The 13,993-nt window shown below is 38.8% G+C and overlaps 1 protein-coding gene across 3 annotated transcripts in view; it reads left to right on the top strand.

Moving 5' to 3' along the window:
• The window catches only part of sfswap (splicing factor SWAP), a 45,097-nt gene that overhangs the window by 15,551 nt on the left and 15,553 nt on the right, over positions 1-13,993 (top strand). For all 3 annotated transcript variants that reach the window (XM_069704001.1, XM_069704009.1, XM_069704020.1), the window contains 4 exons: positions 3,385-3,445; positions 4,268-4,371; positions 4,508-4,637; positions 9,528-9,724. In XM_069704001.1, the coding sequence (XP_069560102.1) occupies positions 3,385-3,445; positions 4,268-4,371; positions 4,508-4,637; positions 9,528-9,724 (492 nt within the window). The remainder of the gene's footprint in view (positions 1-3,384; positions 3,446-4,267; positions 4,372-4,507; positions 4,638-9,527; positions 9,725-13,993) is intronic.

Below are 13,993 nucleotides of genomic sequence, written 5' to 3' on the forward strand. Positions count from 1 at the left end.
TTCCTGCTTGACATTTTCATCCAGATTTTTCTGAGATTTAATTGAATCAGCTCTCCTCTATCCTTGCCGTTCAACTGCCTTGACAGCCAAAATATAGAATGACAAAAGTTGTCTAATCATTCACTGCACCTACAGTCAACCTTGAAATTAGCTGGATATGGTTGCCGATACGCTTGGGCCTGCCATGCTAAAATTAGAGACATCCTGATCCAAAATGTCAAAATGATAGAGGAGAATAACAATTTCAATGAAGAGATTAATTGTCAACAGTATTGTCAAAAGTCAAATTCAACCTTTTTACTGGGAAATGGAAGAATTCACAAGCTAAACCCATCATCCAGTCTCATTTTCTACCTTTTTAAGGCTCACAAGTCAATTCCTCCTGTTCCCAGTCATGTCAGTTATTTCAAGGTTTTGATTATTTTGAGTCTATCTTGAAACGAAGCAGAAAATCGCAGTTCTAAAAAAAAAAGTAAAAAAAAATTATATTCTTGAAACAAATTGATTGGTTTGCTACAATAGTATGCTTTGCTGTGGGCCTTTAGTTTGAGGGTATTTCAGGTTTCCCTCATCTGTGTGTAAGTCGGATGGATGGATAGCTTATACATATGAACATCAAGTGTGCATGCATTCAAGGGTTTTTAAGTTGGCTTTGTGTCAGAAAGAAAAAAAAACAGGAAATTATTGAGTTTTGTAACAATTTGTCATCTGACAAATCAAATCTATTAGCTTGTCTGAAGTGTGGCCCATTATGACGCCGTTCAGCCTGCTCCAACAAACAGCTGCTCGTCTTTTCTATCAAGAAACCTGCCTCGTGTGAGGGATTTGTGCTGTGGCTAATAAGATGCAGATATCGATCCTCTGTTAGTGCCATTAGTTATTATGTCATAGTTAATGAAGACGTAAGAAAAGCTGCTAAAATCAGCAGCTGTTATCTTGAACTATTTATAAGTATCAAAAAATTTTACAGAATGCTGAATTTTGAAGTGGACAAAACAAATTCTTATCTAAAAAGAAGTATTTTGTAAATAGCCCAAATTATCAAAAGACTTATCACCTTCCTGTTTGAAGAGTTCTGCTCATAATGTGTATAGGAAGCCACAGGTTTTGTGATATTGATATACTAGGTTTAATGGCAAATTTTCAGGCACACAGTATGAAAGTACCATTTTAATTAAAAGTTAAAGGTGTTAACTTTTAATTAAAATTATGCTTTCATACTGCTCTGGCATCGAATATAATACTGAAGTGCTGTGCCTCTTCTGGAAACACCTCATCATTTAAAAAACAACAACTCAACATGCCTTTTATTTTGCTGGCATTTAGTAGCTCCTGTGTTACTTTGACAACGTGTTGCTGGCTAAAATGTGACTGGAAACATCAGAAAAGAGTGTGTTTTCAAAAATAAATAATTAACTAATGTGAAGTCAAATCATGAAAATTGTATAGAAGGAGACAAGCTGTCATGTTCACAATTGAATCTGGGCACAGCCACTGCACGCTTATGTAGGATATACAGCACAGCCGTTTCCATCCACTCAGCTGTCAGATTATCCGTGATAAAGTCAATTTCACACATCAAGTACAATGTTCAGCGTTTGGCTGGACATATTACTGTAATGTGACAGTTCTTATTTTTTTTTATAAACAATGACAATACCCATTTTTTAATCTACTTTTCAATTGAGCTGACAATTCAGTGCAAGTCGGGGTCAAAGTAATTTTTTAGCAAATCGGGGAAGTGAATCAAAGCAGAAATGCTTGGCACAACAGTCTAATTCATTTGGGAATCAGTCAAATGCAGGCTGTGTGAAAGTATCCAAAATGTGGAGCTGGACAAACTTTTGTCTTTTTTTTGTTTGCTGCAATCATTTTCCGTCCCTGTGGAATCAAGTTTTCAGTTTACGAAGCTCATGATTTCCTACGTGCAAAGGAAGGATGTGTGGGAGTTCATGTATCTAAGGATTGTAAAATCGAAGCTAAAGGTGCAAGTGAGAACAATCAAAATCGTGCATTTTTCAACTGAGGTCTTCTAGACTGGTTTAGAGTGTTTTGTGCTGCTTCTTCTCCTGTAAGCTTTGATTTTAGAGTTTTTTTTTTTTTTTTTTAGGAGTTATATTCTCCGGGGTCCTGGTAAAGTGCTCTGACTGTTGAAAGCACTGTTCAATTACAGCTGAATAGTAGGAGGTTGCCTTTGAAGCGCTCTTCAAACGTGATAAAATGGTTCTCATGAGGTTTTTCCCTCCTGTGGCATTGGCTTCATCACCACTTTTCCATCTCATTCCATCAGTAGTTTATATTTGGGATGGCAGCGTAGATCACTCGGTCCTCAGGTATTGCTAGTCCACAGGCTTTCTGGTTATCAGGCCTGTACACACAAGCCATCTATAAGGGCTTTGTGAGGATACTTTGTTGATTCAAAGAGTAACAGACCATACAGTGGAATATTAGAAAACAATGTAAGTGAATGTTCACAAAAAGACCATTTTTACTGCAGTTTACCTTACTGAAGGGTGCATTGTGATGAGAAAAACTTAGGCAAATTTGCTTCTGATTATAGACTAATTCATAAAAAAAAAATGAATGCATTGTTAAATTACAGGCTTTTTACTGCTGCTTATTTCATTTACATCGACTGGAAATTATTTTCTATGGTGACTGGGCGAGTGACATTAGTTCAGTGTAAAATCAAATAAATCATCTTATCAGATTGGCTCACCTCTTATTAATAGTATCCACCTCTGACTATTTAAATATAGAAGTAACAGATAAGAGAACATGAAGTGAGAGCCGTAATTTTCGGTTTTCCGCAGCTGCTGTTGGATCCTCCACAGAAACCTTCACAGCAGGGAGACGTCAACTGTGGCTGGAACCCTGCCCATGAATAGCTATAGTAATTAAATGCAGCCGATATACTTAAACCAACAGAAAGGAGTGAGTCAGTCTAACATCTCATCCATCCATCAGTGCTATTATACACTGACGAAACATTTACGTTACACAAACACTGGAAGGTGTTTCTTTCAACGACCGAGGCAGGTACATTTAGATGCTTTTTATTTGGACAAACTAACTGAGAATGGATAGACAGCCGGCTCTCCTCGGTTTTGTCTGAAGTTCACTTCCAATTCACCATAAATGTACATCAGGTAAAAACGAAGGCATTCAGTTCGCTGCGAAATCTCATTTTCAGCACCATCTGTCTCGTCAAAGTTCCACCGGTTTACCCACAATGTGGATTCATTGCAAAAAATGCAATCAAGTTTAGAAGGTATTTAGAAATTGTGCGACGTCTAAAAACATATTACTGGTTTAACTTTGAAACATTTTAAACACTAAGAAGCTGATCTACTTTTTCTCCTACTTCTCTTTTGCTTCATGTAGAGTGGAGATGATTGTGATAAGCTTCAGTCAGATTCAGACAAGGACTCCAAGCTGACAAAAGGTAAAGGAAAAAACACACAGAACACATGGCTACTTGCACTTTCTTTTCTTAAGTTTATTCCTTCCTTAAATGAGAACCAAACCCTTCGGGTAAACATGTTTATATGATGTTTATATTTGTGTGTGTGTGTGTGTGTGTGTGTGTATGCGTCATATGCCGGCGTTTATGCACAGACGCCTGTGAGTCTGTTGGTATTTACGCTGGCAATTTCATTTGGTGATATCAGACTGGAAATATCTATGCAAAGATGAAAGAGTCTGCGTAACACGACGCTGGCAGGAGCCGTAAACACGCACACGTATTCAAATCAACGCATGCCTTCACACAGACCAGGATGCAACAGATCAAAGAGCAGGCGAGGGAAACTCTTAACTAGGCCGTATAAACTATCCGGGTCTCCACAAAAAGGATCAAGATCATATAGTAAGGGCACTTCATCAGGAAATGGAGCACACGGTCTCTTTCACATCTACAACAGCAGAGATATTTGATCATAAAATGGAAATGCATTTTTTTTTCTGCCTGCTGTCCAGCCTCTCTGTTTGCCAGGTTCCTGTATGTCTCTGTATTTTGTTCAGTAAAGTCTCTTGCACTTCATGTTCTGCTCTTCAGTTCATTTTGCTACGTTTTCTCCATCCTGTCCATCCACCTTTCTGTTATCTGTTTGGTCATCCTTCTCCAGACCTTGCTCTGGCACACTAAACACAATTAACCTGAGATGATGTGAGGAGAGGGACTTGTCTATCTGTTCTGAAAGTACACTCTTTGCGATCCTTTTTGATTATACCCAATCACAAACCTTCTGTCCCTGTGCCATTACAGCCTCGTTTGCCCCCATCTGTTTTGCCATTAAGGCAAAGGAAAATGACATGCTGCCATTGGAGAAGAACAGAGTTCGATTGGATGATGACTCTGATGAGGACAAGGTACCAGTTCAGATTTGTCTTTTCACTGTACATTCTGTGGGTTTAGGTGTTTTATTGTGGAGTAAAGACTGATTGTTGAAAACATAGTTTTTATTAGTACCTTTAACATTAAATTATCTATTATGTTTGCTTGAAGTTGCTGGAAGAGAAAAGCCTGGAGGCTGTGATCGGTGGAGCTGAGATGGTTGACAAGGAGCCTCTTCCAGTCAGTGCACCAGAAGAGAAGAGACCCTCCCTCAGTTTGGAGGAGTTGGAAGCAAAACAAGGTGACATAATAGAAAATAAAAAACACGGGAATAAAAATTGAATATGCACTGTGGAGACAGGCAGTGCCACTACAAAAAAAACATTTAATTTAAGGGATAATTTTGGGTGTTTGACAATCAATTTATTACCTTTAATTGATTAACTTTAAACACTGAGACAGTGAAAACACTTTTTGAAAGATTGAATCCACTTATCAAGTGTTTAAGGTCTATACCTGCAAAACACAAAGCCTTGTAATTTGGAACAGCAGCCATGTCAAAAACTAGCATATGGCCAGACGATGTATGAAACGTTAGAGTGCTTTTAATTTGAAATGAAGGCTTTTAATTTATAACAGAAGCCACTACTTTCAGCCAATGGTGTAGCTTTGAGCATTACATTACATTTCATTTAGCTGACTCTTTTATCCAAAGCGACTTACAAGAAGTGCATTTCAACCATGAGGATACAAAACCCAGAACAACAAGAATCAAGAAAATACAATTTCTTCAAGAAAGCCAAACTACAAAGTGCTATCAGTAAGTGCCATTTTAAGCGCCACTAAAGTTCTACTATTCAAGCACACAGTCAGTGACAGACATTCATCTTTTTGTGACTGACTCGAGATGTTGTTTGTAGTCCTGCTAAAAAGCTTTCGATTCAGTAAACCAGCAGGATGCTTTTATTGTGAAGCAACTACAGGAAATGTTACTGTTTTCAAACAAACAGATATTTTGATCTACTGCGTAAGTGAACTGGTGGTCATTGTGTCTGCAGACACCGGTAAGTGAGCGTAGACTTAAGGTAACGCAACCACTTCACATTCGACTTCTGTTTATTAATGGGGGTTGTTTTGTGTTTGGCTGACGTTACATTTGTAATAACAGATATGACGGTAGGCTGTAATCTTTGCTGGCACACTGCTCCGAAATGTATTTTCACATATCTATTTTTAGGTGCAAATTCGAATGATACGCTCGCACTGTAGATGCCTCTTAAGTTGACGACATCATGTTTGTGCACTCAAACTATCGTCTGCTTCATGCTGCCTGCAGTTGACAGGATGTTGGAAAAAGCCCCTAATAATGGTTTCCTCAGTTAAAAAAAACAAACAAACCTGAATTCTTTGTTTCAGCGTCAGCAATTAATGCATGTGCTTACAAGACATCTCTGTCACATCTACTCGCATGCTGTCACTTCTGGGAAGTTTAGAATTGGTGGAGAAACAAAAAGGGAAGAGGCGAGATGAATACATCCACCAAGTCTGAATTATAAATTCCTTCAACATTGTGTACCCTGCAGTAAGAGACTAGCATGTAGTACAGTAAACAACATTGTATATTTCTCCCAAAGGTGTGATGGAGCTGTATTTTGTCTATTTTTGCCTCTGTTTGTCTTGTTGGGTTGTGGATACAGAATGTCACACACTGGCTCTCCTCAGTCTTCCTAACCTGGAGCCTCAGTGACTTATCATTAAGAAAAACAAGTACAGCAATACAGGAATATTAATGTGCAGAAGGCATACACACACAAAAATCCTCTTTCGTTCTGCAAGAGATTTACACTATAAATACACCGATCAGGATTTTACCGTTACAGAAAGCTCCTGCATAAAAAGACTGAGGAAAAAAAATGCCACATTTGCCACCTAGTTGTTGCTCATTTTATTTAAAAGGTCAGAGTCACTTCTCCAAAATAACTACATATTTTTTTATACATTACTGGATATTAATTTCAAAAGCAACTGGCTTTTTCTTCCTCGGAAAACTGATACACATGAAATGTATTCATTGTTATACTTTTACAACCTCCAAAATCTGCAGTTTGTCCCTCTTTGGATAATCACAAAGAAGCAGAAATATAAAACAATATTCTAAAAAAAATACATAAAACATGAAAAACAGCAGATGTCGTCGTAATTGGGATTATTAATAATCCATTTGACCCGTCTTAACACCGTACGCACTAGCCTTCTGTATGTGAATTCAGATTTGTACTGTCATCTCATGAAAAAACCATCATATCTCTGCGTGGGTTAATCAATTATGATGACTGCTTCTAATATTGATGGCTTGAGCGCGTGCTGAGTCGTCTGCCTCCTAAAGACTCCTCCGTGAAAGCTTAAATGCTCAATTGTGACGCCATAAAAGACCAAATGACCGAGAACAATTTTACAGCAAGAGATTTCCTTTCTTTTTGCCTTTTATGTCCATATTGTTCAAATATTCAAGGCTGTTATTGAGCTGAATATCACCAAACCAACTGTAGTGACCGGCGTTGTAATACTAATGCTTCATTAGGTTATGTATGATACAGTACAAACAGAATGATCTTAAACAATTAGCAGCTGCTTGGCTGCATAATGACTTAAATTTACTGAATTGTGTTTGAACCTTTCAATCATTTTAATTTCTTTGAAAGAAAATAACTAACTAAAACAAAGCAATCTTTTGTTGAAGTGCGCAATTACCCCTGGTGATTTTCAGTTTTTTTTTTTGTGGTGTGGATTTGAAAGGTGGTTGCTAAATGTCTATCTCCGAGCCTGTCAGAGAGACATCATTGAAGTGCCAGTCCTCTTGTCAGTTGTGCGGCCAAATGCTCTTGAGACAGTGTCGGTCTTTAAAGTCGTGTCTCTCCGCATTTCATGAGATCGAGAAGATTAGAGCAAAAGTGTAATAATCTTCGTTATACCAGAAAGACAGCTGTGAAATAGAGCCTGACTAGATAGACAGACAGACAGTCAAAGACAAATGTGCTTGTTTTTAGCATAAAGGGGGTTGACAAGTCCCGTTTAGGTTCAGCGGAACAGTCTCGGAGTATAATGGCCTCGCTTTGGAGCTGACAGGCGGCCAGAGAATGAGGCTGGAAGAGCCTAATAAAAAGCTGACTGAATTGGCTTTGCTGTGCGGCAAAGTGGCTGTCAGTCAGCAGGCCTAACTTGATCAGATAGCAGGAGAATCAGTGGCAGACAGCAAAACACTAATCTCTATTGATGGGCTGGAAAATAGCCACACACACAAAATACGGTTTTCAGTGATAAGCACATAAAGGCTTTCCAGTGGATGTGCATCTATTATAGTCTTGGTAAAAGACTTTAAATACCATATTGTATCTAAATAGCATCTCTTAAATCAATGTGGAGATTCAATTGGTCAAATGTACTATAAGTATACATATACCTTCTGTAATAAATGTATGTACTTATAGAGACTTACTGACTTTTATTTTGCTTGCCGTATTTTGGACTTTTAAGCACTTAGATGATCATTTTTAAATAGCACAGTATCAAGTGACAGCATATCAACAATTAATTATCAACTGAATTATCTTAAAACTCCCTTTATGGAGATTTTTGGTGTCTTTCAGCTCATTGTTTTGATTTGCTCTGTTTTTCATTTATGACTCCTGAAGGCTTTTTCCATCAACGTGGACGTTTTGTTGTGGTTCACGAATCTAAATTTGAACTTTTCCACGTTTCACAAAGAAACTAATACACAATTAAATAAAACAATAAATAAGACATTTAAAACCACAAAAGTTGAGAACCACAAACTATTTCAGACCAAATTGTGATGATGTCATGAGCGTGAGTATCTTATCTAAAAGGAAAAATGAGTATGTACTCGTTATATCGGCTCAATATCCAGAATTGGCTTACGTAAAGCTGGATGTGTAAACAAGCAACTGTTTGAGTTCAATTTATAAGATGATATCTACATTCACAGCGTCTTCTTTTTTTGGGAGTCCCTAGTTATCGCTTATAAAATCAAATTATTTCCATTATCTATATTTTATTTATGTTAATGATTATTTGCATAATTTTGTCTTTAGTCATTAGCCTAAAAACAGTAGTTTAAAAGAGAGAAAAGCAGTTGAACCTGGAGAATGTTTGGAGTTTTGCTTAATATATGACTGACATAATGACCCGGTTATCAAACAATGTTTTTTTTATTAATGTCAAAGTTAGTTGTGTAACTTTTTCAATACTTTTAATTTTAAATGAAACATTCTATATAATTTGATTTGCTAAATTGATGGTTTAATTAGTCTAAAGATAGAGAAGTCAACCTGAGCCTGGCCGGGACATCGCGTCGTCTCATTGTCTGGGGTACAGATGGATTCTGCTCCGCTTGGTTGTTGTTCACTGTACTCAAATATGATTTGCTTCGGCAGCTGGCCTATTTTTAACCCTGACGAGATAACAGTAGTCCCAGTGGTTGCATAACTTAAACAACTTGTTTTCCGCAAGCATTTGTTTTATATTTTGCTGTCTTGTCTTCTGTTCTCTGCCTCGCTCATGCTGTTCTTGTCTATCCGCTACCCGTCTCTGTCACCTCATCTCCTCGCCTCATCTCTCAAACTGTGCTCCCCCCCCACTCCCATTGTCACTCGGATGTCTGTCTTCTCCTCTCCACCCACATGTTCCCTCCCTCTTTGCTTTTGCTGTATAAACCTTTAATTGCATGAAATTATGTATCACCAGAGACTTAGCTCAGCCCTATCTTTTTGAGCAGGGACTTTGCCAATCTACAGTAGCTGGAAACTCAGAAGAATGAAAAAAAAAAAAAAAAAGCCAGACATCACCTTAGATGTGACAGTAAGAGCGGGAAATTACTCTTGTTATCTTTTCAACCTTACTCCTGTTTTCACTTTTCATCCTGTCGGACATTTTTTTTCTTCCACGTCCCCATTCGTCCCTCTTCATGTCCTCATCTATATCTTTCCTCCCTCTTCTCTCTCTCTTTTAATTATTCTCTTTACTTGTGATGAGGGCTGAGCTTTCCATCTCTCTCGTTTCAGTTACCACCATTTGGTCAGAGGTATATCTCGCTGAAAAAACAAAAAGAGGGACAATGACTGCAAACCAACTGTGTCTCCTGTGTTTACCCTCTCATCTCCTTTTCCCTTAGCCAAGCAAAAACTGGAGGATCGTCTGTCAGCTGCAGCCAGGGAGAAGCTGGCCCAGGCATCCAAGGAGTCCAAGGAGAAACAGCTCCAGGCGGAGAGGAAGAGGAAGGCAGCGCTCTTCCTGCAGACCCTGCGCAGTCCATTCGCTGGGGAGCCCGAGGCCAAGAGAGCGGAACTCGATTCGTGTGCACAGCTCGAGGTAGGTGAAGGGTTGAGAAGGGTTGCCCAGTGTTTGTCATCGCGTGCGTGTGTCTATATATTTTTTAACGAGAAAACTGACCGAGTCATTCTTGCTTAGATTAGGACTGAATCCCCAAGTGGTTGATCCTCAGAAACAAATCCCAAATTTGGGTCATTTCAGGTCACAAGTGCCACCGGCTGCATTATCTCAAGAGCTGATAGAGTTTAAATAGGATAGGGCTGTGATAAAAAAATGTATGGCAATTAATGACATTCAAATTTGTTTCATGTTAATCTCTGTGACCAGATGTCTGCAGTATTTTCAAATGTAATAATCTATTGGCAAGATACAATACGTGTGTAAAAGTCTCCCACACAGACACACTTACTGCATGTACACACCAGAGTCCTACGCCGTACTTTATAGAACGCTGAGACAGCATTAAACTATTCGCTGACAGGTTATTAAATCAAATGCTTGATATTTGTTTATTAAATTGCTGTTTGATATCCAGCTTGAATTTAAAATTCCCTTTTTTGTATTAGCTAAGCTTTTGTAAACCAGGTGATTTAATCTTCCGCTTTGGACATTTTTTCTAAAGCTACTTTTACATTTTGTTCTAAAATCCTTGAAGATAAACAATATCACTGATTAGGGTGAAATTTGGGGATTTTTGTAATATTTGGTCAGACAGGTTAAAGAAAATACACCCGCTAACGCACCAGTGACACACAAAAAAAAAGTACCTATTTAATTAGACCAAATGGAACATCAGTCGAGTCAGGCAGATCAGGTTCTTGAAGGTCCTCACTCAGGCAAATCCTGTCCACCCTGATGTCAGTTGCTATTTTTGCAGACGGTTTTTTTTTTTTTTTAGCTTTCAGCCTCTAACTTCAGCTGCCTTTGAATCTTTGATCAAAGGAGAGCTTCTGTAAATAGGATACATAAACCATCATATTTGCTGCAGTTTGCTCATAAACCAGGACCTCAAGCTTCACATCTGAGTGGGATTTTAGACAAAGTAACTACAGATGGCATTTTAAATTGTCCTGTATTAATTGATTACTCTATGTGCAAAGGAAATCGCAGGCACCTACAGCTGCCCAGCATTTCGTGTGTCCGTTTATGGCTGTATTGACAGCACCATTCAACATCCAGTACCAGATTAACAGATTCATTTCTGGTTGCTGTCACAAAGAAGTGAATATATACAACAGATAAAACATCACATATTGTATTGATGTGGGCTGTAGAGGTTTGAATCTTCACTGGCCTCACAATTTTATTACTACTCACCTGCTGACATTTTGATTTCGATGCCGTTTAGAGGGTAAGAGTGTGAACCAAGTTATTTTTCTGTAACTACAATTTGCAGATGTCCCCTAAATGCCTCGGCTGCAGAGTATCGGCAGACAATTTACCAATGTCATATTCTGTCACTGCATCGAAGCCCGCCTCTCAAAGCATCAGATTTCCTGTGCTGAACGTCCAGCTTATACTGCTGATTATGTGGGCAGCTTTATTCCTGGGAGTCACTCAGTCATTTCAAATTAAAAAAAAGAGGTTTTCTTTGTATGCGGAATGTGAATATCACCATGCAGCTGTTAGCATTTATAATGAAGCGTTGCATCTTTTCCTTGAACAATAGTGCACCGTTTTAAAGAGTGACCTGCTGATAGAAGGTTGAATCATTTCCAACATTTTTGCTAATAAAGGAATGTATTAGATTTTTTTTTTTCCCCTCCTAAATTCAATAGAAGATTATGATTTGTTTTCATAGGAGTCAGTGTATTTGTGTGTGTACGTGTATAGGCTTAGACATAACAAAAATATTACATGGTATGAAAAAGGTATCACTATTAACATGCATTTATCTCTACAACTGGGTGGGAAGGGTGGAGGAGACTTTTTATTTTATTTTTCATTTCGAGCAATGCCACTTAGACACACGTAATCATCCCTTAAAATGCTCTGAGCAGACAGTGTGGAGGTGGAAAGCCAGCTAGCACATCTCCCAATGTAGCTCTGAAAATAGAAAGCTAAAATCTCAATTATAGCAAACTGCTTTACTTCTATCCACTAACTTCCCTGTTCTCTACCTTGGCGCCCCAGAGATAATACAGGGCACTTCTGTTTTAAAATTCTCCTTTGTAAAGTTTCAAAAGGCTGTTGCTATATAGAATTTTCAAAGCCTTTGGCTGTTATGTTAAACCGGACAAAAAAAGAGGCAGGGATACTTTATAGTGTAAATACGACTCAGTGGTCATTTGATGTGTAGATTGGCTGTCTGTGTGATGGATGTTGCATGTCAGCGCCTCGTGTTTGCCCGACTGATGTGTGGGGAACTGGCCTATTGCCTGATAGACCAGCTGGCAGTGGGCAGGCTCATGTCACTGTTGCACCAGCTCTGTCATTCTTCTCCAGATGTTCTCTTGACTTTTGCAGTGACCATCAGAGCGAGCGTATCCTGAAGGAAACGACCAACACCGCAACTCCCTGGTCTACTGAGGAGTAAATAGATGTTTTTAGTTGGATGCCATGGATGTTTTTTGATTGCGTACCTTGTTGGTAGTCAGTCTCCAAGGTACTGTGTGACTCAGAGGGGGAAGAAAGTAACATTATTTCAGCACAATAAACACTGGTAATAGTGACTCACCACCGGGACAGTAAGGAGTGCAGTATAATTGTTCGAGAATTTGCGAACTAATTGGAAGACTTGGTCTGAGTCAAAGTTGAAGCCGGATAAATAGAACAAATCAAGTCTGCGCATTGATTTGTTCACTACAGGAGACCCTATGGAGAACAAACGTCACCTAAATTTGGAGCAACAGAAGGAAGATCAGGACAGCTTTAAGGTGATTAACACTCCAACTTGTAGTGAATATTCTGGCAGCAGCATTTTGTACATTGAAAACAGGATTGTGCCGTGCAGTCTGCTGGGATCCTGGATGGGTTTGAGGACAGATGCGAGTGCTGAGGCAATGTCTTTGTAGGGTTAGCACAATAAGCCGACTTGGATCAGTTGACTGTAAACTCTCCATGTTTCCTGCTCATCATATTGATTCTGTAGCAGTGCTGTAGGAGACAGTGTAAACTGTCACAAGTAAATGGAAGTGGAGGCGAAGCTTTGGAAGCCCAGACAATCTTTTGTTTTTCCAAGTGACTCATTTACTCCTCTGACTCTGTCATGTACCTGCTTTTATTGGCCCATCTATCTGTACACTGGTGTACAGTGTCCTTTCTGACTCATTACTTTGTTCTGTGTTTTGTTACTATTAGCATATATGGTATGCTATTTTATGTCTTCTAGTGGACCAGTATGCCGTCAGTCTGGCACAAATTTGACAACCTTAAAACCATTTTCAGACATGGACATTGCTGGCTTCACCTGTCGTTAAAGCGATGTGTTTTGACATAAATACAGGTTAAAGTTTCTTCCAGCTTTACTCGGACATAAGCACTGTCACGGCTGAAACTTTGAAAACCCTCACCTGTGACAAGTCTGATGGGAAGCGTAATCACTTAATGTGTGCATAATGCTGGTAGACCTATGACATGCTAGCATTACCTGGCAGGTTTGCACTCCCTGGTAACTTCAGCCAAGTATACTTTGTTTAATTTTTGGAAGCAGTTCCACACAGAACGTTTTGACTGTAATCGTAGACTTTTTTCACGTTTCTGCTGTTTGCATCATGACGTCTAATCTCATTGGGTCACACATGTTTTACCGGTGCCTGGTATTCACATCTTCTTCTTATCCTTTTGATGCTTAACTGTGGTTGGCAAACAGCTTTTAAGGTTCATTACCGCCACCTTCTGGTGGTATAGTAGCTAAACTATTAGATTTTTTTTGTTGTTGTTTTTTTTTTTTTAAATCCAATAACATATACCACACGACAACCGTGCGTGAAACAACAAATAACGAAACACAATTAATCAATTGCATCACATACACAGAAATGCGGTCTGTACATCCCAGACTGTGTGAGGTCGATTAAGGCCAAAAAGCCAAAGTTCCGAGACCTCCCAGAACAGTACAGAGCCACGCTTCGACATCGCCCAGGATGATCAATTCAACAATTAACAGTTGTCCTTCTTAACATGGTCAATGTAAGGTCCCCAAATTGGGGATGACTATTAAAAAAAAAAAAAATCCTTAAGTCATGACCCATCCTTACTGAATATAGGAATGAATTGGAGAGCGATTATATGAAGGAGTGTTTCCAGCTCTCCCTTGCTGCCATCAATGGTGGATATTAAAACTTATTCTGCAGTTGAATACTTAAT

Source organism: Brachyistius frenatus, unplaced genomic scaffold (genome assembly GCF_029030835.1).
Source record: "Brachyistius frenatus isolate BFR_SWC_R1_liver_20210118 unplaced genomic scaffold, ASM2903083v1 Contig_3, whole genome shotgun sequence".
Classification (NCBI taxonomy): Eukaryota; Metazoa; Chordata; class Actinopteri; family Embiotocidae; genus Brachyistius; species Brachyistius frenatus.